The sequence below is a fragment of the Pelodiscus sinensis genome, chromosome 8 (assembly GCF_052426305.1).
Source record: "Pelodiscus sinensis isolate ZL-2025 chromosome 8, ASM5242630v1, whole genome shotgun sequence".
Classification (NCBI taxonomy): domain Eukaryota; kingdom Metazoa; phylum Chordata; order Testudines; family Trionychidae; genus Pelodiscus; species Pelodiscus sinensis.
The window spans coordinates 62,000,667-62,027,728 of NC_143059.1; the positions used below are offsets into that span (position 1 = coordinate 62,000,667).

General features: G+C 39.7%; 1 protein-coding gene across 4 annotated transcripts in view; it reads right to left on the minus strand.

Annotated features, from left to right (window-relative positions):
• The window catches only part of ATRNL1 (attractin like 1), a 999,362-nt gene that overhangs the window by 737,356 nt on the left and 234,944 nt on the right, over window positions 1-27,062 (minus strand). For all 4 annotated transcript variants that reach the window (XR_012905692.2, XM_075935409.2, XM_075935410.2 and 1 more), the window contains exons 16-17: window positions 12,763-12,976; window positions 8,947-9,135 (exon numbers count right to left, since the gene is read on the minus strand). Coding sequence is in view for 3 of the 4 variants with exons in the window: in XM_075935409.2 (XP_075791524.2) it covers window positions 8,947-9,135; window positions 12,763-12,976 (403 nt within the window). In the remaining variant the exon portion in view is untranslated. The remainder of the gene's footprint in view (window positions 1-8,946; window positions 9,136-12,762; window positions 12,977-27,062) is intronic.

The following is a 27,062-nucleotide window of genomic DNA, read 5'->3' on the forward strand; positions in this document are numbered from 1 at the left end:
GCCCTGGCCGACAAGCTTTGACAGTGCTCACATTTTTGTGGGGTGTGTGACTCTCCCAAACATCTAATACAGCAGTTATGGCCATCAGAAGCTAGTATGGATTCATTACAGTTGTGACATTTCTTAAACACCTGCGAGCCAGGCATATTGGAAGCCACTGGTGCTCAGGGCTGGGGGGGGGGTGTCTTATTGCAACCATCGGTAAGCTCGTATATAAAAGATGCTGTTTTATGAGGTCTTGATTTTTCCCCGACGTTTCTTCTCTCTTTTTTTTCCTTGAGGTGTGTAGCATCTGGGAGAGAAAGAAGCCACTGCCGCTGAAGCAGCTAGCACTGAGGGAACAGTGTGTTTCCCGGTTGGTTTTTTGAAGTGGGAAGACTATAACAAGATGATTTGTAATTCAATGAGGTAAAAAGGTGGTGAAAAGAGTGAAAATTTTCCCATAAGGAGAGAAGTGCCTGAAGAGGCAGGAGAGCTCCATCCATGATGAAGGGCAGTAGAAGAGGAACTGAGGGGAGGGAGTCAGGTCACACTCAACTGTCAAACCACCAGCAGGACGAGATGCTTGCTGCGCATGTCTGGCCCAACTGCTTACTACTATGAAAAAGTCTCCGATCCTGAGGCTCCAGGGAAGACCTGTCATCTAAAGTAGAGCACCCACGGGGACATCACCCGAAGAAGAACATGTAAGTTTCAAATGGCGGATGTAGTTACTATCCCTCAAAGCATGAACCTTCCACAACTCCAGACTCCAAAGGGTCAGGAATCTATATGTCAGGAGATGGAAAACAATAAGCAACATTAGATACCTATCCAAAGCCAACTCAAAAGGGAAACTGTTTAAATGATAATATGATGTGAGGAGGCTTCATCAACTTTTCAACAGAACCCCTACTATGCTGTGAATATGCATAAGGTAAAATGTCAATGAGATGTGTATGGATCAGAAATTCTCCTATAGTAATTTATTTTATTTCATTTCCTTTTTTGATAATCATTTTTTTAAATTCTAAAATACATTTCTAAAATACATTAAGGAAAGCAGTGCTCACAGCGACATAATTAAAGATGTCATATTTTGCACATAAAAGTAGGAATACACCCACTTCATTACATATAAAAATAGAGTCTATGAATTTAAATTATTTTAAAAATAGATATTTTAAAGAATGAGGTGTCGTGTAACTATTTTTGGACCTGAAATTTCTTAACAATGAATCAATATTGTTGCTTCAGTTTCCTTTATATTATAGCTAAAAAAATACTAACATTTTATGTATTGTCTGTATTTCAAAATAATGACTCATCATGTTTTTCCATGATTCTTCATAGCTAAGTTTCTCCTTCTACAAGTATACGGTTATATAATACAGAATTTCAAATCAAATTGCCATCTTTCAAAAGGGTACCATATCCCATTTATATTAATGGCATTGAGACCACTGATTGATAATAATTAAAAAATAATTAATATTTCATATTTGTAGTATGTCTGTTCTTAAATGTGGTCGGTGGCTTCATTCTCATTTTAAGTAATGGGAGGCAATGACCATCTTGAAAAAGTGTACTTTGTGAAGACAATAGGAAGTTGCAGACATTTTGAAAGAAGACAGCTTTTCTTGAATTTCTCTGAAAGAAAAGATTTTCAGACACCTCCCTTTACTGAAAAATATACCTACAGTTATAAAAAAATAGTGTCCAATATTCCCATGATCTTATAATTTAATCTGCTCATTGTCTGGCAGTGGAGCAATCAAATGCATCTTTAAAAAATCATTTTTCTATTCTGGGTCTACAAACACTAAACTACTTTAATCATAATCCTATAATTATTGCATTGCACTGGGTAGAGATCAGTGTTGTCTTCAAGTCATCATTGTCAATCTAAGTCACTACAGTTCAAGTCCCAAGTTGAGTCTCAAGTCTTAATTTTAAAAATGTCAAGTCACTTTTGTACAAGCCATCAATATCGGCATTTTCTGACAGTTTTTTCACCAAGTCGATTTAACAAAATTAGCAAGTCTCAAGTCGAGTCTCAAGTCACGAACAATGAACCCGAGTTGAGTCTTTAGTCGAGTCACCTAGGCAATTTAAGTCGGACTTGAGTTCAAGTCATGGGACTCGAGTCAAAAACTCTTGTAGAGATATGGTTGTATAGATGCCCTACCTGTGCATTTCTATACATTAACATGTTTGCATTTCTTCTAAGTCTAACCTTAACTCTGAATGTCCTATGTTTACATTACCTAGTTTTGAGCTAAATAAAACACACATGTAATTTATATTACCCTAAATTTTTAATGTATGAGGGAATGCACATAATTTAACATTTTTATTAACTAATTCCATTTTAATATACTTATTCTGTATATGAATACAAAATTGTGCTAATAATCCCCTAAAAGTAGTCTATTCAGGGGAGTGACTCAATAAGTGTGTATACCTATAGTGCTGAGTACAAAGACTGTTACAGCCTTTATGGGGCCTCTGGATGCTATGATAATATAGTATCACTGACATTTCCAACAGAGGAGGGCCTGGCATTCAATCAAGATTTGATTGTTTAGCACGCTAGGTACTATACACACAAGCAACATGGGAGACAGTTTGCAATCTAGGTGTCAGGCAGGAGAAAACAGGTGAAGGGACAAGGAAATGGTGAGAGTTGGAGGGAAATAAACAGAATTTTAATGTAGAAATAGAATTTCTAGAGAAGACTGGCATAGTGCATGAAGAGTTTGAGAAATATTTCCTGTACAAAGATATGTTTTAAGGCACTTCTTTTTAAGCAGACTCTGCTGTTTCATCCAGAGTTTTGTTTTTGTGGATGTTGGTTTATTTTGCCATTATTGACATGAAGAGGATACAGTGTTCTCAGAAATCAGCAGGAATGCTAAAAGTAATGCAAAGGCAAATATCAAGGAATGGCACCACACTCCACTAATATTAAATGAATACATTTCAAATCACTACTGACAGTAGAAAAGTTGTGTTCTCTTATCTTGGAGAGAAGGACTAAAAAGCTGGCCATAAATTTGTTGGCAGACATCCAGTGTCTTCCAGTGTCTTCTATCCACAACTTCAGTAAGTGCTATTATAATTACAGGGGAAGAATTATACATTATCTATGGAGAAGACAAGTAGCTGCCCTTCACCTTTTGGGGTCAAAGTAGTAAACCTGCATGCCCATTGAATAAAATGGGAGGGTTTTTTTTTCTCCTCTGACCAAAGGCTGCCAGAATGGCTCCCTTTTTACCTTTTAATGGAGGGAGGAATAACAGAAATCTACAGAAGTCTCTCATAAATGTTAGTAGAAGCAGGAATAACAGATTGTCTACTTTCAGGATTCCATTATGGGGGCAATACAGAACAAGAATCACTATGCTTTCAGGTTTTGGGTTCTGTGGGAGAGAAGGAAAGAGTCAACAATGAAAATCCCTAGATGTTGTACGTAGGTGTAGTAATTTGTAAAACTGAAAATGGTACTGCAGGTGGGAGAAGATTTATATTCAAGGATGGGGAATTCTTCTCTGGACATTTAGCAGTAGCTTATGAGTAATTTCCATCAGCAATCCCCTCTCAGATTGTAACGACTTGAAGTGGTAGTGACGAGTGGAATGATATTTTCTGCCAAGCAGTTCTTAAAATGATTAAATGTCATCAATAAAACAGTGTTCTTCATTCCTTTTCCAAGCTGTGAAAATAAATATGCATTTTATACCCACTTTCTATGTGATATTTTCTGTCATTTAAACATGAATGCGTGTGTCAAGTAGCCTACTGATATACAACAGATAAAAATGTTCAAATATTCATCCATGACTCAGGACAAAAGTAATAAAATATGCTTTTCTTTTGTAAAGCTATTATTACATACCTTTCAGTGAAAAAATAAGCAACAAGATTAACGAAAAATAATGAGTGAATAAACGTATTAATATCTTATTAATAAAATGCATATTTAACATAATATTAAATAATCTATCTACCTGAAAATTCAGGTTAATTAGACTGAAAACAAAGATTCTCATAAAGGTCTGACTCAAATATTCATTCTCTTATTTTACAGTCAAACGATCAAATACTTTAAGTCTGATAAAATGTCTGCTTATGGAAATTGATTTTTTTTATTGGCTAGAGAGAAAACACAATTTCAGAGAAAGCTACTTCTACGTGATATTGAACTGATATGCAGCAAATCCCGTTACCTTTATTTAATTTTATATGCCTGCTGCGAATGATAACTAAATTAAACACAGTGCTTTTGTTGTCCCTCATAAACAGAAGTGGTATGTCTTTCAGATAAATGCAAAAAACTACACTTCAATAACATACAAATTAAGACACAAACCAACAAAAATCAGTAAGTGTGAAAATCAAGATCGACTTTTCATCCATAACTCGTGCCATTTTTAAAACAAAGGTAAAATTTGTGCAATGTCTATTTTACCTCTGAATTTTCTGTCAATGGCTTACGGATTTTAATTAAATTTCTTGTTTTAAAAGAAAAATCTTTCCTGGATGCCTATAAGGTAGAAGTGTTTAGATAATGGAATTTTGCATATTTACAGCATTATCATACCTTAAAAGGCTACTCATGCATAAGTGATAACCAAATGTGCATTAATTTAGTTTCCTATTAAATCTTTGATAGCAAGGCCTAGTTGCCCACCCAAATAGCTGGAGATTGCAGGCCAGTGTCTCTTATTTGGAGGCCCTTTGCCTTATGCACTGGTTCCCATCACTTTCCTAACCCATTTCCTGCTTTGACAATATTATTTCAACTCTACAAAATCGTCATTAAAATGTACCAGCCCAGTACACTCCCTCACTATGAACATGGATAAGGAAAGAATGCCAGTTGAAATGGGAATGAACCCAGCAGCTGCCACAGCCTCGGATTTGAGCAAAATGAGCGACTCCATTGCTCCCTCCAAACTCTCTGCTGCTCTCAGGCAGCCATCAACTAGCTCGAAGACCCTGCCCCAGGACAGAAGAGAAGCATGCCTTTCTGTTCTGGTGCAGAGTTCCTGGACCTGATTAAAGTCTGGGACGAGGAGGCAAACCTCCAGGATCTCTGCACCAGATGCAGGAATGTGGATGTCTACGGCCAAATGGCCGATAGCCTGGCCACAAGGGACATTGCTGCACCGGAGGAGTAAACGTGGATGAAAGTAAAGGAGCCGAGGCAGGCCTATGTCAGGGTCAAGGAGCGCAGCTCTCACTCCGGGGTGGCACCCCAGACCTGCCCCTACCATAATGAGCTCCACCACATCCTAGGGGGAAGGTCAGTCCCTTCCCCTCCCCTTGTAGTGGACTCAGGGCTGAAAATGCCCATCATCACCCTTCTTGGGGGAGCTGCCGCTGAGGAGGATTAGCAGCTGGACGAGGCCAGCACCATCTCTGTGCACATGTGCCAAGACCTCATGCTCAGCCTGGACCCGGTACCCCACACACTGGATGACTCCCAGGAACCATCCAAAGCCAAGAAAGGCCCATCAAGTGAGTGTCATTACTATCCCTACACACGAGTGGAGGTGACAGGCTGCGAGAGGCTGAGAGAGGCTCCTCGCTCGGCCTTATCTGCCTGTGGATCATGCTGCAGCCTGTGCACATGGGCCTACAAACAAAGCACACGGGCATGCCCACGCTCTCAGGGAAGCATCTGCTCCCAGGAACAGCATGGCAAGGCACAGGAGAGTCTGCTGCTCACACACTCCTCTCCCCAATACCCTGCCATCCTCTCCTCCAGCAGGCAGTGATACAAGTCCTCTCCCTGTGGGACACTGCCAATGCCAGACCCGGTGTGTGGGTGGAATGGAGGAAGCCTAGCCACCCTGTGGCCCCACTCCTGCCCACAGGACCCCGGTCTGGCTGGCACGTTCCCATGCTTGCTTGTCTCCAGGATATGGTGGTAGCGAGGTTCCCCCCTGGGACATCTGTGCCCCTGAAGAAAAGGGCCCGCTGTCTAGGCCACAAATGGCCTTGCTCAAAACACAGGCATCATGCCCAGCCCCAGCCTCTCCTCCCCCTTCCAACTCTGTCTTCCTGCATACAAGGTTCTCTTCCCCCTCTCCAGGGTTCTTTCCCCAGTCCCTCCCCAGTTACATTTACCCTAATTAAAAAACAAAGAGTTTTTATTTTTTTTAAACAAACAGGGTAGTTTATTCTCTCTGCAGGTGAGAGGGAAGGGCATAGAAAAGGAAAGGTGTGGGAGGACAGGCAAAGAGAGGCAATACACAGGCTCCTTGTGGGGAAGCCCAGGGAAGAGCATCACTGAGGTCCTTGTGTGAAACTCTCCCTCAGGGCCCCCCGGATACACACAGCCCCTTGATGGTGCTGTTGGATGGCAGCCATGCACGGCTGCTCAAAGGCCCTGCTGATGCAGTCAGCCTCCGCCCCCCCCACTTTGGGAGGAACGTCTCCCCCAGCTTTCACAAATATTGTGAAGGACACAACATGCCACCACCACTTGGAGATGTTCCGCACCCCAACATCCTGGCACCTTAGGCAGCAATGTAAGCTCCCCTTAAGACACCTGAAGACGCCCTCCACCAAATGAGGGCCCTGCTGAGCCTGGCATGGAAGTGGCCCTTGCTTTGGTCCAGGTGTCCAGTGTAGGACATCATTAGCCAGGGAGCAGAGGGCAGGCTGTGTCCTCCACACTAAAGACTAGTATGTCCACATCGCCGACCCTGATGCTGATGTCAGGGTAAAAAGTGCCAGCATGCAGCTTTTGAAAGAGGCTACAGTTTTGGAAGACATGTGCATTGTGCGCCTTCCCCTACCATCCAATGTAGATGTCCATGATGGCCTGCAGGACCATTGAAAAGTACCCCTTGATGTTTTCAGCTTCCCAGTGGTTGGGGGCTCAGATGGGAATATGGGTGCTGTCAATAACCCCTCCACAGACAGCTAGGGAAGCCAATGGCGGCAAAGCCGGTGATGATGGGGTCCACATCACCCAGGTTGATGACCCTGTGCAACAGAATGGTGTTGATGGACCTCATCACTTGTAGAAGGGAACAAACAAACAGAGAATCACAGGGTTGCCAGGGCCCTTGGGAGGTCCACGAGCCCACCCCCCTTTCACACACCAGGTACCCTCTACTTTCCCCATCCCGTCAGGGCTTTGTGAAGGTGGGACTCAAAAAGGTCTTCCACCACCACCAAACCCCTTCTCTACAAATCCCTATTTCAGCAATTCATCCCCCTCTTGGGACAATAGCTTGAGAGCACAATACATGTGTGAGCACAGCCCCAACGGTCGATCTTCCCACATCAAACTGGTTCCCGACAGATCAGTAGCTGTCTGGCATGGCAAGCTTCCAGAAGGCAATGGCGACCCTCTTCTGGAAGGGGATGGTGGTTCTCAGTCCCACCACCTGAGGGCAGGGGCAAGCCACTCATACAGCTCCAGAAAGGCGTCCTTCGGCATGCGGAAATTCTGGAGTTACTGCTGGTCTTCCTATCACTCCATAATGATCCAGTCCCACCAGTCGGAACTGGTGTCCACATGCTAGAAGCGGTAGTGCATGGTGTGCAGGGGAGGGTGGGTGGAGTTATACTGCATGAGCAGTGCCTGCAGAGAGATGAGGAAGTTCCCCACAATGAGCTAGGGGTTGTGTTCCTTCAGGGTGAGGAAGGCAGTCCACAGAAACTGCTGCAGGAAGTGCTCCATGTTTAGAGAGCTGAGATGTCTACAGGGGCAACTACAGCAGGCAAAGGAAAGGCTTTACTATCCCTCACAGAAGTAGGTGAAGGTGAAGAACTTGACACATCACTGTACAGCGGGGTCCCTTTAAGCACAAGCCTCAGATAGCCTCAGGCAGCAGCTACATGAAGTGACTGCTGTCCTGATGCCCTGCCAAAACTGCTTCCAGGGCCTCTATTTTGAAATAGCTCAGCGCTATTTCAGTGGGAATTTGCTGTGTAGATGTGCCATTTCGAAATAAGCTATTTCAGAGTATTTCTTCCGGAATAGTTCATTCCAAAATAAGCATGAAGTGTAGATGTACCCTTACTGTCCACAAAGATTATGGGCTCTGCTATCTGGACCCATCAAATAATAAAGCCACCCAGGGTCAGTCTCTGCTGCATTTAGCTGCTGATCCATGAAGAAGTTTTGACTGTTTGACACTGGGGCAAAGAAGGTCCACTGATAGAGCTTCTTCTGCCACTGGAGACATACCTGATTGACTCCTACTGAAATCATTGCCGGCACCATAAACTGAATGGAGCACCTTAGTGAGATCCTTTCTTCTTGACAAAGTAGGAAACCATATTATTTTTATTCTCAAAAGCAAAGAGTGACTAATTTATAAACTAATGGGATTCAGACCCACCTATCATGCAGAGGGAAAGTTTTGTATGTCCCCTAGCCACCAATCTGCTATCTCATAGAATAACTCAAATACTTGGTGTTCTTATGTAGTGAGATGAAACAGAATTACCGAGGAGTCCACATTTGCAACCAATACATGACAAAACAGAACCAATACAGTTTTTCAGGAATGTTTGGGATAGCCTTATTACTACAATTACTGAATAGCTGCACTCTCATTGGATACGAAAATTGACCTCTCTTGCTCTCTCTCTGTCTCTCTTTCATCCTAAAACATCAGTTTAATTTGAACACCATATTATCTACTTATGTAAATAAAGTGAAAATAGGAATATTATTTTAAAGTAAAGACAAATATAAACTATTTATTAGCCCTTCAAAAAATCTAAAGAGTATTACACCTGTCAAAACTTATTCATACAATCTGTCTCCATAAAATATGAACAAAGTATCCATTTCTGATATCAGTGGGCTCTGATATTAGCCAAAATGATTTATGCATTTATTCCTTTTCCAGTAAATTACTCAAATGTTTGCCCTTCTAATGCATGGAAAAATTAACCATGTTATTTTTAACACTGTTCATTCATTAAAATACTTACGAGAGCAGGTGGCAGTTTGCCACTCTAGGCACTGTCCATATGGAAAGGAGATTATATAGGCATTTGAGTCAACACATCGTTTTGTACTGCTGCACCACATACACTCCATGCCGTTGCTGGTACAGTTAGAACACGTCGTTCTCAGGGAACAAGGTTTTTTGCAGGGTCTAGCATTTTGATTAGGACTAACTGGAAAAAAAGCCAGAAAGAGTTTATATATTTAACACAAATTCAATCTCTATTGTTCTAACATTATGTAATATTAAAAAGACTGTTAAAATAAAAGTGATTGTATCCTGGTTTATTTATGAACCATTTCAGTAAGACTTATGGTACAAAATGCAAATGGACTTTCACAAAAAATATCCAAATTGTTCTCAGTATTCTTTTGTGTAATCATCTTAAATCACATTATATCTTCATCTAAAAAGTTATTATAAGAATGATACTTATATACCACATTAGTAAATGTAGTATTAGTTCTTCAATAGTCACGAGCACTTACATTATATAAAATATGACTGAAGCTAGAGTAATAAAAATAGTAGTATGTGATCTTTGGTTCTGTTGCTTTTGTTAGTTAAATAGTGAATAACCACCAAAAAGTTGTTTACTTCACAGGTGATATATTTTTTCCTCTAAACATTCTGCATCTTATCTAAGAGTGTGACCTATCAAAAGATCATCTGCCCCCTGGTGTATACAATAAAATTCAACACAAATTCTAAGAGAAAATAAGGCAAACAATTTTACTGCAGACAATATTTTGTCTGTCTAGTCATGATATGTTTAATCTCTGAAAAGTTACATTCTAAAAACACTCACTTGTGTATTATTCTGTTGCATTTTCTTTTGATTACAAATAAAGCTGTAACATGTGCATCAACATGACCAGAGTAACTCTAAACCAGTACATAAAAATAGGCAGAGTAATATTTTTCTGTTATAAAAGGGACTTGTAGAAAATTCCTGTAAAAATTTTGACTAACAAATCTATTATTAGAAGCTTCAGGGGGTAGCCAAGTTAGTCTATCCTGTAAAAATTTTGACTAACAAAGCTATTATTAAAAGCTTCACGGGGTAGCCAAGTTAGTCTATACAGGATAAACTTAAACAACAAATGGTCTGGTAGCACTTTAAGGACTAACAAAACATGTACTGTAGATGGTATCATGAGCTCTCATGATACCATCTACATGTTTTGTTAGTCTATAAAGTGCTACCAGACCATTTGTTGTATTTTACATCTATTATTATATGCATTGTGTATTACTGACTGTGCAGGTAAGTAGATTTATAGAAAATAAGCTTAATCCTTCACATCCTTCCTCTGCTCTTAAGATAGCAAAAACTCTCTGTGATTTGACTGAGTAATGGCAGGTAAAAACTGACTAATGACTTGAGGATTTTTCACACACAGTATAAATTAGGGGAATCACTTACAATAATCATAAACAATCTTTTAATGTATAAAAGAAAAAACGTTATCAGAGTCAAAAAAAGAACCCCAAAAAAGAAGCCAATATTCTCGACCTCCACAGCTGCTGTAACAGTTCAATAACAAATAAAATTGACACCAGTAACAGATGCAGATTTTGATGCTAAACTTGGAAAATACAAACTGTTTGTCATCTGCATTCTTCAGTTATTTAACACATCATTACACTGTGCCACATCTGTTTATTCTTTGATAGAGAGAACTATAACAGATTACCATATCTATTACTACAAAACAGCAGCAGCATCAGGGACAGAAACAATAGGAAACAGACTCAGTCAGCAGTAGCAACAAAATGCAAATTTATCTTGTAATTACACCACTATGTATATTACAACTTGTGCATATGACAGCAAGAGGATTGTTGGAATGCATGTTTTATTTATGGAAGTTAACCGATTTGAGAATTTTGACAGCAAAAACCTTTATACGTGAATACACAACAAAACATTACATACTTACAAATGTCTTTTATACTACTTTGTACACAGGGCCTTCTAGTACATTAGCAAATTCAAAAAGAGTGGAAAAGAGACAACATCAGAAAGAAACTACATTAAGATCACTTTCATCCTTATAAACTTTGTTCATTTGTAATCTTTAGGGCAATCTGTAAATTTTAACCATCTGGGAGGTTCAAAAAATGAGAGTATTGTTCGTATGAAAAATGCTGAATTATATTTATTTCCTTTCCAAAAGACTAAGTGATCTCCCTCTACAAAGTTTCATATGACCACACATTACAAGATCACTAATCAACTTGGGGGCTCTTCCTCCCTTTGGTGGAGGACAGGGCTAAGAGAAGATTTTAATAATAACTATTAGGTAAGTGTTTGCAATATTGTTCTGTACCCTTACAGGCCTTTAGAGGGTTATTTTTTAAACACAAGGAATTAGTTTCCATGCAAATGTCTCCTATAAACTTAGCTTTAAGGTTTATATACCAACAATACTACTATTTGTGGACGCTGTGCTTTTTATTACATATACAGATCGTTTTGTTCTGAAAGCACTTCACAGTTTTTATATAATCCTCAAGTAGATACTATCATCTGCATCTGATAGATAAAAAAGCAGTGATTTAGACTCAAACTTTAGGGTCATAAGGGACCAGTATGATCATCTAGTCTGACCCCCTGCACAATGCAGGCCACAGAATCTCACCCACCACCTCCTAGATTTGCCCAAGACAACCATCAATCAGGGAGTTAGTAGGGGAGTCAGGGTTAGAATTTAGGAGATCCAGTCTCCCAATGTGTCACTCAAACCTCTGGGCCATGCGCCATAGTGGTAGTAAATAAATCGTTTCACTCACATTTTTGGACTTTGTTTCTTGTAAAATAAGGAAAACCCTCTACTGTCACAAGGAAATTTTGGGATCAGTGACAAGCTAGTCAGCACTGCAGCAACTCCAGTAGAGTGCTGCACATTTATGTCCCAATCCAGAATTTTGAGATATGTGAGCTATCCCGCTGAAGACAAGAGGACTACTCATGGGCTTCCCATTAATAATCTGCAGAGCATTTCTATGTGGCATGATTTATTTACAAAAGCAAAATCACGAAGTACACTATGTTTCATCTTTCCCATAGATTCTCGGGGAAATAGAGAAAAAAATTGTGGTCACCTTATTAATTACAATTTCCTTCCCTCTTTCCTTCTTCCTTTTCACTACACTCAGACTGCAATTCGCAACTGTCATCCTTCCTATAATGTAAGAGAGGGGCCTGTAATTCACAACAGCTAGACCAGTCCTGTTAGCTTGCAAAAAACGGGATACCCAAGGATGATTATTAACCACTTGTCTTCTAACTTCTCAGCACAAGTCTATACACACTATTAAAAGAGCCTACTCTGAGCTATCTTCTACTTCCCTCACAGGAAAGGTAATGGTTCTTTTTAAAATGCCCAAAGAAAAAAATTAATAAAGTCACTGTTTTAGTTAAACCTCTGTATTATTAAATTTAAACGGAGAATCTGTTATGAATCAGTAAGATTCATAAACAAAATATGCTTTAGTAGCATCACAAAAAACTGCACAGTATCAAACTACTAACTGCCTTAGAACTCACTGACGTAGCTACTGGCATGATATAGACTAGCCAGGAGGGGTGATAATCAAAGAAAAGCATGTTGCTTTTTAGAATGTCATTTGCGTTTCAAGATTAAAAGCTTCATTTGCCTTTAAAACATTAAAGGAAGACATTCCTGCAGTTATTTACTAGAACTTTCCTAACACTCCTTCTGTACAACATGAAAATGCCAACAGATTGTTCAACTATTTTAACAGCAGCATTTTGGTATGGGAGATTGCTCACCAACAGGTTTTTCACAGACAAGACCATCTGCTTTAGCGGTGCATGGATTCGCTTTCAGTCCAGCCACCTCTGCTCTTTCTAGATAGGCACAGAATCCAGAGTCATTTGGCTCTCCAGGAAGCCACTGTAGCGTCGTGTTTGTGAAAGGGGACATGTCATCCCATCCCCAGTAGGAGATGTTGATCTTGCGCAAACCTACCCAAGGTGATATTTTCTATAAAGTAGAATGAAAAGAAGATGAAACAATTAGTCAACAGTCAACTACAACATTGCTTTTTTTTCTTCTTTTGGCCTAAGATCAATAGTTTCATACTGCTGTCACATGGGGAGCTAACAGTGATTTCTCCACCATTCCTCATACTGTATTTGGTAACATTTAGTGACTGTCAAAACAACTTTCAATTAATTTTTTCTGTCTTGCTGAAAGCTGAAGAAATCCATATGCTTCCATCCTGTTATAAATCTACATGATTCTGTTTGCTTAAACTCAGCTCTACTGTGTGGTATCTGATTGACAATTAAAGACTTATTAAAGCACTCCCTCTGGCTACTGTGATAGTCATTCACAGCCAGAGGAAAATGGATAATGTAAATGTAAGCAAATCAGTAGTGGCACATTAAAAAAAGGCTCAAAAGATAGAAAAAATAGGGATAGATATTCCCCCTGTAAATGGTACTATGCTAAAGCAAACAAGGTACCCTTTTGTTTGAGCCAGCAGTAGCCACATGGAGAAGTCAGAGCACAATGCTCTGAAGTTGATACGTCCACAGTGCACCCTGTGCTGCAGTGCAGACATAGTCGAGTGATGTAGACAATGTTACCCAATAAATTCTTGACAGAGCCAAAAATGAAACCCCCATTCCCTGAATCCAGACACAGCATAGTTTTTTAACTACTAGTTCCTTTTTCCTTCAGATCATTTAGTGCTCTACCCAATTAGTCATTATGCTGAGGAGAAAACCTGAATCTCTCTCATATCTGTAAGATTATTTTTATAAAACAGACATCTCTGAGTTATTAAATAATTCTAAGTAAATGCTTTATATTGCTTAAACAATACCTTATTCAAAGGCTTTCAAAAAAGTCTCATTGTTCCACAGAACATTATACATTTTCCATATCAGCGTCTTAAAAATGCCTGACTTAAATAGAATATATTCAGTAATCCATTCAAACTAATAGATATAAATAATAAAGTATGACTGAAAATACAGAAAGCCTAATTTATGGGGAAAATAGCCAACAAAACTCTATTAAATACCAGTAAATTTTTAGTATTTCATTAACTGTATGGGCTTTCATTAGCTATCTTAATTATACCACATACAGAATAGTAGGATATGATTGAAAATCAAACTTTTGGTGGGTAAGGAATGTGAATTTGGCACATAAAAATTTTATAGAATCTCTAAGAGTTGGTGCAGGAATCAATTATAAAAGTGACTATGTATACTTTTCTATTCAGGTGGCCAAAATACATGATAGGGAAGGCCTTTATTCTCCACAATATCCCAGTTATACTAAAATGTAGGTGAGAAGGACACGCTGATTCAGAGCCACTCACTCCCTAGTCAAGGATACTCTTTCTCCTGCTGGCTTGAACAAAGCCCTCCTCCACCTCTGAAGCATCACAGATTGGCATTCTCCTTTGGCCAATTCCAACTACTTACATAGCACAAAGGTGGCTGGAGTATTCACCCCTAATGAATTTATTAATAGATTCAAGCCAAGGTTTTTATATTAAATATTTTTTCTTAGACACAAAATTCAATATTGTCATCATAATAGTTCTTAAACAAAATCAGCTGCTTTTAAAACTGATTTACTATAATGTACATCTGAGTGATTCAAACAGTAAATACATCAAAAATGATACAAATATTATAGTTAGAGATAGCAGAGTGCATCTTTGTTTAGTCATTTATAAACAAATCAATTATCCTCCAAAGTAACTTAGAGCCATTGAGATGACTTATGTTACATATGCTGCATCTCAGTGAAAATCAATTACATACTAATTTCACTTCTTAATACTTCCATTCAAAAGTTACTGCTGTTGAACAGAGGAAGGCTCTTCCAAAAATGCATATGTCATCCCCATATCAAACAGAACCAACTAACAATCACCAGCTTTGCCAAACTCATCATCAGAGGTAAGTTTTCCATTAGCACTAGGACACATCAACTGTGCAATGCATCTCAGCTGCTACAATGATCAATACCCCCATTATCACAATACACTTTTCAAGTTCCATGTGCCCTTCACATGCCTATCACAACGTGCCCCAACAACAACTGTGTGTGAAAAGCCAGACAATCACTATGCTCTTGAATGAAAACATACTGAAAATTATAAAAGAGAAAAACACCCTATCACCCATTGATGAATGCATTTCACAAAGCACTCATACTGTTACTGACCTCTCAGTACTAATCCTCAAAGTAAACCTACATAAGAACAGCCATACTGAGTCAGACCAATGATCCAGTAAGCCCAGTATCCTATCTTCCAACAGTGGTCAATGCCAGGTGCCCCAGAGGGAATGAATCAAGTGATCCATTCCCTGTCATCCATTCCCAGCTTCTGACAAACAGAAACTAGGGATACCATCCCTGACCACCCTGGCTAATAACCGTTGATAGATCTAAAATGCACAACACCTTTAAAAGATGAGCCTGCAAACTTACATTCATAACTTTGCTGGACTTGACTTAACAGAGAAAAAGGCTTTAGGGGTCATTTCAACAATTTAGAACATATCCTACAGCCTCTTAGCCCTTAAATGCCCACTTCTTTTTAAATGATGCCTCACCCTTATATTTAACAATCTATCCCACCTTGTATTTAGTCAAACTTTATGGTTACTTTCTTCAAACTTAAAGAGCTCTATGAAGCTCAAAACCTTGTCCCTGTCACAAAAAGAAGTTGGTCCACTAAAACAGGGGTTTTTAAAGTTGTGATCCTGTCCAGGTAAGCTGCTGGTGGGTCGCAAGACACTTAGTTTATCCAAGAGTCCATAGGCACAGAGCCTCACAGCTTCCAATGGCTGTGATTTGCCATTTCCAGCCAAGGGGAGCTGCGAGGCTCCATGCCTATGGATGCTTATATAAACAAAGCATCTCGCAGCCTGCCAACGGCTTACCCAGGAGGGCCGATGACCCAACTTTGAAAACCTCTGTATGAAAAGATATTACCTCTCCTACCTAAATCTCATAGTCTGCTACCAACACAGCACCAACAATGCAACAAACAACACGTATGATAATATCTTTGTTGCAGAAAGGTCAGAATTTGAATCCTGGAGATTGCACCTCTGTCATAAATAAGGTTATCCTGTGTTGGGGCTCCTAACAAAGTTCCTCCTACTTTTCTTTTTCTGCCAACAGACTTAAAATAGAAATTTAACTATATGAATTATAACTAGAACACAAACTACAACTAAAAATGAGATGCCTCAACCACAGACAGTAAGAAGGAATTGAAAGCAATCTTGACCACTCTGCGGTATAATATACATGATGAAGGTGGAGCCCTAATAAACACTGCTGTTTGAAAAGATTCCAATCTCCCATGTATATGAACCAGGAGTAGAATGAATATGAACAATCATTAGTGTAAGAGATTGCACTTGCAACAAAAAGGGCTTCTGAATGTTATTTTATATTTCTTATTAATATCAAGACAAATCAATCATGGGTGAATTTGAGAAATGGATAATAACCAAGATCAACTCAACTGGTCAATGTTACATACCAGAAAGGATATTTATTGAAATAATGTGTTCTAGAAAGTTCAATTAAGGTTTGTGTCTTAATTGCGCTATAAAACTTTTATGTGCTGAATTCACATTGTTTATCAACCAAACTCTAGTCTTAAACATTTAAAAGTTTCTGTAATTTAAAAAATAGCTTTGAAATTGCATAGCATCCAAGTACTTCTGCCTCTGATGTCAACACGAGATAAATGACAGACCTGTATGTCCTGCCACTGATTTCTATTCATAAGTAGTGGGAAATTACCATTTTGGGGGCAGATAATACCTGCTATTTACTCTGACAGCACAACTTGAACCTTTTTACTAAGGCTGCAAGTGCTTTGGAGTATAGGATTCCAACTCAAACTAATCTGGAGAGATGGTGTGAGGTAAATAGGATAAAACTGAATATGTACAAATGTACCATATATTCCGGCGTACAAGACGACCTCTGATGTTAAAAAACATCCCCCAAAAATCGGGGGTCATCTTGTACGCCGGGTATACATCCCAGGCGCGCCTGGGATGCCCGGCCGCCGGCTTCCCCCGAGGCTTTCAAAGCCGCGGAGGGGCTCCGGTGGGGGAGCAGCCCAGGCGCGCCTGGGATGCCCCCCCGCCAGCTTCCCCCGAGGCTTTCAAAGCCGCGGAGGGGCTCCGGCAGGGGAGCAGCCCAGGCGCACCTGGGATGCCCCCCCGCCGGCTTCCCCTGAGGCTTTCAAAGCCGCGGAGGGGCTCCAGTGGGGGAGCAGCCCAGGCGCGCCTGGGATGCCCCCCCACCGGCTTCCCCCGAGGCTTTCAAAGCTGCTGCGGCTTTGCTCCCGGTGCCTCTGGTCTGCTGGGGACCATCTCCAGCAGATCAGGGACACCGGGAGCAAAGGAGGCGGAGGGGCGCTGGGGTATAAGATGAAACCCTATCTTTTAATTAAAAAGATAGGGGGTCGTCTTATACGCCCAGTCGCCCTATACGCCGGAAAATACGGTAAAGTATTCCAGTTAAAAAGGAACAATCAGTTGCACATATGCAAAAAGGGAAATGACTAACTAAGAAGGAGTACTGTGGAAAGGAGTCCAGGGGTCATAGTGGACTATGAGTTAAAATATGAGTCAACAGTGTGACACTGTTGCAAAAAAGCAAATATCATTGTGGGATGAATTAACAAGAATGCAGTAGGCAAGACACGTGAAGTAATTCTTCCTTTCCACTATGTGCCTCAATTGGAGTACTGTGTCCAGTTCTGGACTTCACATTTCAGGAAAGATGTGAACAAATTGGAAAAAGCGTAGAGAAAAGGAATACAAATTATAAAAGTCTAGAAGCATAACCTATGAGGGAAGAGTGAAGAACTGGGTTTTTTTTTAGTTTGGAACTAAGAAGGGATATGATAATAGCTTTCAAATACTTAAAGGCTACTACAAGGAGGAGGTTGAAAAAAAATACTCCCCAAGGCTTAGCCTCTGATGATAGAACAAGAAGCAATTAACTTATATTGCAATAACAGAGGTTTAGGTTGGACACTTCCTGTCAGAGTGGTTAAGCACTGGGATAAATTGCCTAGGGAGGCTGTTGAATCTCCATCACTGGACATTTTTAAGAGCAATTTGGACAAACACCTATGAAGGATGGTATACGTTTCTTATTCCTGCTATAAGTGCAGGGAACTGATCCAAAAGACCTGCAAACTCTAAAGGTGGTAACTAGAAATTCATAAGTAATCTTAGATCAGCCAACAGTTTAGAAAGGGTTAAATTATGCATTTGTCTGTGTGTATATATAGGTACTGTTACATATACACAAAGTCTCCAAACAAAGGCTGGTTTTTGACTACACAATACAGTTATCTTTTATAGCCCTTAGGCACTATTTTAGTGATGTGGTAAATTTCTGTGTCTAAGAATAATTTACACAACTTTTGCTTATGTTGCCAGGAGAGTAGGAGAATGGGGAAAATAAGCAAGTTTTGTAATACTTTTCCAATTTTATTTTTAAATAGAAAACTGTTTCAGGTGCATTCTCAAAAATACCACATTTATTAAAAAAATAGTGGGGAATTTTCTGTTCTCTATCTTCAATCCCAAAGCATTTTACAAATAAGATGTGTAGTGGGAACTCATCAATTATTTCATAATACACACCAATTCTACACAACATGTTAGAACAGGAAGTGAGGTATAATACAATATCTAATTGAAACTGCAGGTTAAGTGTAGGAGGGTAAAATTTAATAATCTCAGCTAAACTTTATTTAAAAATATTATATTTTCAGGTTCTTGGGACTCAAGTGAAAATTTTAGAAATTAATAAACAAAAGATACATATAAGTTACTATGTGGCAAAAAACACTACATGTGTTTCAATTTGATTTTTATGAGAGCTTTATGATCTTACAAAACACTCACTGACCTTGCAGGACACAACTTCATTAGAGCAGAGTTATCAAATATATCTTTACATATTCCATAACTGAACATACAGGCATCAGCTTTCCTTTACTTAGGCATGTCAGATAGAGATGTTAGACTTTAACGAATTAATTGTTTAACTGATAAGCTGCCCACTCTGCTGCCAGGGAGGAAGTTTTGCTTCAGCACAAGGCCTACTTCCCAGAAGCACAGAAGATGACAAGGCAGTTGCAGGGAAGCTAAAAGAATTCTTTGCATTGATCTTCACTGCAAAGCATGTGAGGAGGAGTCCCATAACAGAGCCATTCTTTTGGGGTGGTAAATCTGAGGAACTGACTCAGATTAAGGCATGAATAGAGCAAGTATTGGAACAAATTAATAAACAGTAAGTCACCAGGACCAAAGGGTCATCACCCAAGAGTTCTGAAGGAACTGGCAGAACTATTAACTCTAGTATGTAACCCATTACTCTTTATTACATAAGCGTTAGATAGCTAAGGTAGCACCAAGTTTTTAAAAAGGCCCAAGAAGTGATCTTCACTTACAGTATGGTAAGCCAACTTTCAACACCAGGCAAATAGTATGAATCTAAAGTAAAGAACAAATTATTAATAATATAAAAGTCTCAGAGGGATAGCCATGTTAGTCTGTAACTGAAAAAACTTTTTAAAAAAACAATGTATGGTCCTGCAGCACTTTAGAGACTAACAAAAAATTGAGATGATATCATGGGCTTTCGAGGGCACAACCCTCCTTCAAATGCATGGAGTAAGGGGTCCACGGCACAAATAAATAGCAGAAAAAGAGAGGGGATGGGGATCTGGGGAGGGAAAGAACAGGAAAAAAATAGGGAAAAAACATCTTGTCAATTAGAGTGTCCGTATTAAATGAGGATAATAGAGTGGACTTTGATTGCAACAACTTCCACCCCAGCATAAACCTTAGTCTGGACCAGTCCACACAAGAGAGCCACTTCCTTGATATTACAGTACAATTAAAAGACAACCACATTTCCAACATCTTAGACTAGAAATCTACCGACCATTACACTAACCTACATGCCTCTAGCTTCCATCCAAGACACATTTCCCAATCAATTGTTCACAGACAGGCTCTAAAATACAGGATTTGCTCCAATTTCACAGACAGTGACAAACACCTACAGGATCTCCTTCAAGCATTCTTAAAACTTAAATACCCACCCAGGGAAGTAAAAAAACAGGTTGATAGATCCAGACGAGTACCTAGGCATCAGCTTCTTCAAGATAGGCCCACCAAACAAAACAACGGAACATCACTTGTTATCGTCTACAGACCCCAACTTAAACCCTTCCAGCACATCATTAACAATCTACAACTTATCCTGGAAAATAATCCCTCGCCCTCACAGGCCTTGTGGACAGGCCAATCCTTACTTATAGACAAACCCCTAACCTGAAACAAATTCCTTCCAGCAGCCACGCAGGACACCTCCATCATAATCACCCCTGCAATAAACTCCAGTGCCAACTCTGTCCACACATCTATGCAAGCGACATCATCACAAGACCTAACCACATACGCCACCACATCAAAGGCTCATACAACTGCACATCCACTAATGTGATCTCTGCCATCAAGTGTCAGCAATGGCATGTATAGTGGCCAACCTGGACTGTCTTAACGATAAAGGATTAATGGACACAAATCAGATATCATAAATAGTAACACTCAGAAATCTGTTGGGGAACATTTTAACTTTCTTGGGCACTCACTGATGGATATAAAAGTGTCTATACTATTAAAAAACATTTTCCAAAACCAGCTAGTGAGAGAAGCTGAGAAACTTGGTTCAATTACAAATTTGAAACCTCTAATCAAGGTTTGAACAAAGACTGATCTGGATGGGCTGCTCCATTTAACACACTAATGACATCAAAAGCTAACTTCCAGGCACTTACAGCCCACTCTATTAGCCTCATTTGGTATGGACACTCTAATTAAAAATATTTTTTTTCCTATTTTTTTCCTTCTCTTTCCCTCCCTCTCCGCTCACTCTCTCTGCTATTTATTTGTAGCTTAGACCCCTTACTCCAATCATCTGAAGAAGTGGGTTGTGCCCACAAAAGCTCATGATATCATCTACAGTTTTTGTTAGTCTCTAAGCTACTGAAGGACCATTTGTTGTTGTTTTTTAAAGTTTTTTCAACAATATAAATATAGCTTGTTGGGAGAATATCAGTATGGTAAATCATGCCTCTTTAATCTGTTAGAATTTGTTGAGAGAGTCAAGAAACATTTGCAGAAGAATGATCCAACTGTTATAGTGCACTTGGACTTTAGAAAGCCTTTGTCAACGTCTCTCACCAAAGGCAGTACGCAAAGTACGCAGTCATGGGATAAGAAAGAAGGTCTTTTCACGATAAGTAAGTGGTTAAACAAAGGAATAAATAAAAGGACAGGAATAAATGGTCAGTTTTCACAGTGGAGAAAAAAATTGGGCTCCTCAAGAATCTGTAGTAGGACCAGTGCTGTTCAACATACTCATAATTGAGCTGGAATAATGGAATAAACAGTGAAATACTAAAGATTGTAGAATACAAAATTACTGAAGATACTTAAATTCAAACTTGACTGAAGATGTACAAGGGGATCTTCCAATACAGGTTGACTGGGTTAATACAATGGCAGATTAAATATAATCCCAGCTATGCATACAAAATCACCCAGCAAAGATCTCACAGTCATTATGGATGGTTTTCTGAAAACATTTGCTCAATGTGCAACAGAAGTACAAAAAAAGTTACTATGTTAGGAACCATTAGGAAAGGGACAGATAAAATGACAAAAATATAATGCCAGAATACAACTCCATGATAAACCAACATCTTTAATATTGCATGCAGTTTTGGTCACTCTGCCTCAAAACCAGTGTATTAGGATTGGAAAAAATGTAGTGAAGGACAATAAAAATGGTTAGGAATATGGACAGTTTCCGTATTAAGATATTAAAAGACTAGGACTTTTCAGCTTGGAAAAGAGATGACTTAAGGGTGAGTCTAGACTACAGTAGCCTTTTTTCAAAAAAACTTCACCTACATCTAAACTGCTGCCACGTTCTTTAGAAAATAAATCGAAAGAATTCGGCAGTTTATTCGAATGTGATAAACCTCATTTTACGAGGAATACCACCTTTTTTCGATCGGTGCCTCTGACCCACAGAAAAATCAGTGAGGCCAGGCTAATAGATTGTGTACTCTAGCCCCATCAGCAGTACAGCAGAATGGCTGGAAAGCCAGAATGGGCTCTCCTAAGTGGGAGCCCCCTGCCTCTGGGGCTGGATCCAGGCAAACCTTAGGTTCCCCACCCCTGCTATACATTTTCCTAGACCTCTGACTCCTAGATCTGGAACTGGACTACAGGGATGGATCACTTGAAAAATTGCCACATTCTCATTACAGGCAGTCCCCGGGTTACATGGATCTGACTTACATCGGATCCCTACTTACAAACGGGGTGAGGCAACCCCGCAATAGCTGCTTCCCCCCAGCAGACCAGGGAGACATGGAGCAGCTTTTCTCAGCAGACACCTCAGCTTGAGAATAAAGGACTGACGGAAGTGAGGTGTGGGAGAATAAAACTGAGCTCTGGAGAAATGTTTGGCTAGAGTTTCCCCTACAATATGTACCAGTTCCGACTTACATACAAATTCAATTTAAGAACGAACCTACAGTCCCTATCTTGTACGTAACCCGGGGACTGCCTGTACTCCCAATGAAGCATCTGGTACTGGCCATTGTCAGAAGACAGGATATTGGGCTTGATGGACCATTGGTCTGACTCAGTGTGGCCATTCTTATGTTTTTATCTTCCTGGAATGTATGTTTTAAAAGTAAAAAAAAAAATTTTAATTTCAATAATGCTCTGATGATGTGATTCCATACAGATAAATCATTTCTTATAAACAAACAAGACACTGAAATTTTTATACATAGTTTCTGTGTTTTATACAATATGCCCTGGCCTCAGAAGAAATTAGTTTTATAGTAACTTATGTTTAATAGACAGGGTGAAAAAAATACAATTATGTATAATAATTAAAATTTATATCAAGCTTGCAGCTGATTTACTAGGTCATTATGTTTCAAATAAACTAAGATTCCTACCTTGAAAATGGTAATGTAATTATTATGTCTTTTCAAATGTTTGTGCTGTATTATTTCTGAATGCAAGAATTCAATGCCATATATAATTTAAAACATCATTTTATATTATTTTTTTGTAAAATAGATTCAAATATAGATCATGTTGCTAGTTTTATTTATTTTTTTAGCAAAATAGGAAGCGAGCAATGTAAGCTGATTTATTTTCCCTTAAGATACACCAGTGGTGTTTTCCTATTTACTAAGGAAAGTAATGCATTCCCTATATTTATAACATGTCGCTTGATTTCTATCTACTGTGGCCTTGAGGTATATTATATTTTACCAATTTTTTGACAAGCAGTAATGCTAAATTTACAGAAAAACAGAATTACAAAATCAAAATAGGTCCATTAGAAATGACTCCTTGACTTTTTCCTGGACTTTTTCTGTTAGCTATCAAAATAGCACATACAAGTAAAATCTAAGACAAAACACGAGGGAGGGCATATCTATATTTATACCACTGCATCAGCGCATGAAGATGCTCTATGATGATGTGAAAGAACTCTCTTCTTGGTGTAGTTTATTCCACCTCCTGGAGAGGCAGTAGCTGTCCTGCTGACACAGTGCTGTCTAAACAGGGGTTTAAATCAGTGTAAATACATTGCTGATCAGAACTGAGGTAACATCTTTTATTGAACCAACTTTTGTTGGAGAACCTCTGAGATTCCACAGGGCTCTTTCACATTACCTCACTTTCCAACAAAAGTTGATCCAATGAAAGATATTACCTCTCCCACCTGGTCTCTGATATCCTGAAACCAACCAAGATACAATAACACTGCATGGAACAATATAAAATCTAAGAAAATTGCCTCTGACAGACTGTTGATTTGACAATTTACTGGGATGCTTGTAATACAGATGAGAAATGACTTTTATTTCTTTGGAATGCCAGACTTTTGCTAGATTTCAAAGCTAAAAACTTCTAAAAGGTGACATGCTACCAAGAATATCTTAATTCAAATGAATTATGTCCTGAGCCACTGCAGTTACATGTATTTGTGATAACCCACATGTGGCATATAACAAAGGTAGACAAATGTATTCTCTTTAAAGGAATATCTGGGGTTAAATGATCATTTACTTATCAGAAACTTCCAATGTAATGAAAAAGTGATTTATGCTGTGCCACAGTTAGGGTTTTTTGTTTTTTTAAGTAATTTCTCTTTTATTCCTATCTTTCTGTCCAGTTCTATTTATTCGGTATAAGTCACTCTAAATGTGTATCAGCGGTCACAGAACTTCTGTGAAATTTTGCTTGATTTTCTTTTGTCTGCCTTTTTTCTCTACAACTCTAATCAAGATGATTTAGGAGGTGAGATTTCATTTTAGATGACTTGTCTTTGTTACAGACAGTGTTGCAGAGTTCACAAATGTAGTCAGAGCAGCTGTAAGGTGAGAAGCATTCCGTAATCTGAAATATCTATGCTTGAGTTTGACTTTTATTGTTGCTATCAAGACTTTAAAAATGTTTCTTTCATGTGAAACAAAAGCTTTTAGGATTAATGGATGCAGACGACACACATCTGAAAGCAAGAATATAGATCTGTTTCACTTGATATTTCTGTATTGAGAGGAAAAAAAAACTTTAGCAGTCTTTCATTTATAGCAGAGACAATTGAAAAAATCAGCATCTATTGTAACAGGTGCCACTTATAACAGTATAGAATTTTATAACTTGCTTTACAATACTCAGGGCCCATAGCTCTGCACTAATTCCAGCACCAATTACATATCAGGTTTAGAATGAATACATAACACAATATTTGTGAATTCCTTTAGAGAGTGAAGACAGCTTCCATTTCTCTAATCCCTTTAAAAATCCACTGCTAGAATTTTAAAAAGTCTCTCTCAGATCACTAAAAAGGATCAAGAGCTACTAGTAGTCTTACACCTTAGAAAAAATCCTGTTTAGTCAAACTAGGGGCCTGTGCCCCGTGGTTGCTATGCTCACCAACCACCTGTACCTGGATATAGGCAGGCCCAGCTCGCTGCATAGCTGCCGGGGAGGGGAAGGTAGGTGCCACAGCCACCCTCCCCCAGACAGCCAGTTCCTCTTCCCCTTCCTCCCCCCACAGCACAGCAGCAGCCAGCCTGGGCCTCTTGCCCCCACACAGCGGGCTACAGCCCAGGCCTCTTGCCCCCCTATGGCCTCACCCAGCCCGGGCCTCTCGACCCCCACTCCAGCGGCAGGCAGCCCAGGCTTCTTGGGCCTCCAACCCCTTCCCCACCATAGGCCCAGTCTCTCGGCCCCCCTCTGGCCACCAGAGGAGGATCAGGGAGGTGCAGACCATGGTTTCTCAGCCGCCAAAGGAGGGCCACAACAGCTTGGGCTCTCCCTCAGCCATTGGGGAGGAAAGAGGAAGGCCGGCCAGGCCAGAGCCACAGCTCCCAGGATAGGAGTGGGTAGGGTTTGTACCAGTGGATGCAGAGTAACGTGATAAAGTCACTCTGTCGTCCCATGGGAAAAGTTTTTTTTAGAGAGAGAGAGAGAGAGAGAAGGAAAGGCGCTAAACTAATGACAGCATTTATGTGTAGGGAAGTGATTAGGACTATTAAAATTTTCTGTGATTACATGTTTCCATGCAGGAAGCAGGCAGGAGCTGGTGCTCGTGAGGCTCTCTCTGAGCACTGGCTCCCACCTGGTCGCTCCCTCCTACACTGGTGCCTCTGTATCAGAAACAGTAATGTTCCCAGTCAATATGCAAATAATCATTAGTAATAGAAATGTAGCCGAGTTAGTCTGGTCTTGCTGAAACAAAAGACAGGACTATGCAGCACTTTAAAGACTAATGAGATGGTTTATTAAGTGATGAGCTTTAGGTCTGGCCCACGAAAGCTCATCACCTAATAAACCATCTTGTTAGTCTTTAAAGTGCTGCATAGTCTTGTCTTTTGTTTCAAATAATCATTGACATTCCCAGTTATTACTAGATTTTCTGATTTGTAGCCCTTCTTATCTTCCTGAGTATTTCACAATCACCGTCACCATCCTGGTCAGGTGCTTCACAATACATTTGTACTATTACACACTTACTAGAAATTCCACAGCGTGGAATTTCTAACCATAGAGATTCTATGGTAACTCTTTTCACTTATAATGGTGTACCCATCAGCTCGACATTCTGTCATATATATATATTGTACGTAAGAAAACTCTTTTATAGCTGACATGTTTGGAGAATGGGAATGCCAGTTAATCAAATATTCTGGTTAACTAAGAGTTCAGAGTGTGGGGGAAGGGTCATCTGAAGCAGGGGTATGGAGTGTGTGGGAGGGGGATATGAGCTTTTGGCTGGGAGTGCAGACTCTAAGGTGGGCCCAGAAACAGGCCACTGGGAGCTAGGGAGCCAGCACTCAAGGCAGGACAGGGGCAGTGAACACCAGTTCCTCCACCTAGGAAAAGTAGGGAAATATCGCTGATTTCAAAGACCCATACGGAGTCAAGTAGGGAGCTTGCTGACATTGTGCCTACTGAACTATCAACTGGACTGTCAAGGTAGATCAGAAATGCTGGTTTGAGCTTTCCAGGTGGTGCAGTGCCAGAAAACATAGATTTTATTTTCTTACAATGTCCCATTGATGATCATTGTTCCACCAAGTTTCTGTGACGCCTATTCTATCAATAACCTCATTTCATATCTGGAATTCCAGTTCAACCAACTTAGTATTTAGACTTCTTGCATTTGTATACAAGCACTTACAAAATTTATCAATTTTTAATTCTCTGGCTTAATGTGATAACTGAATAATTACATAAGAAAGGCCATGCTGGGTCAAATCTAATGTCTATTTAAGCTCAGTATCTTGTCTTCCAATGCCAGATACTTCAGAGAGAATAAACAGAACAAGAAATTATCCAATGATCCATCCACTGTCACCCCTGCCCATAGGACTCTTCGGTTACTATCTGTACTTTATCAGCTTCTATCCTCTGCCCTTTAATAGGACAGAGTT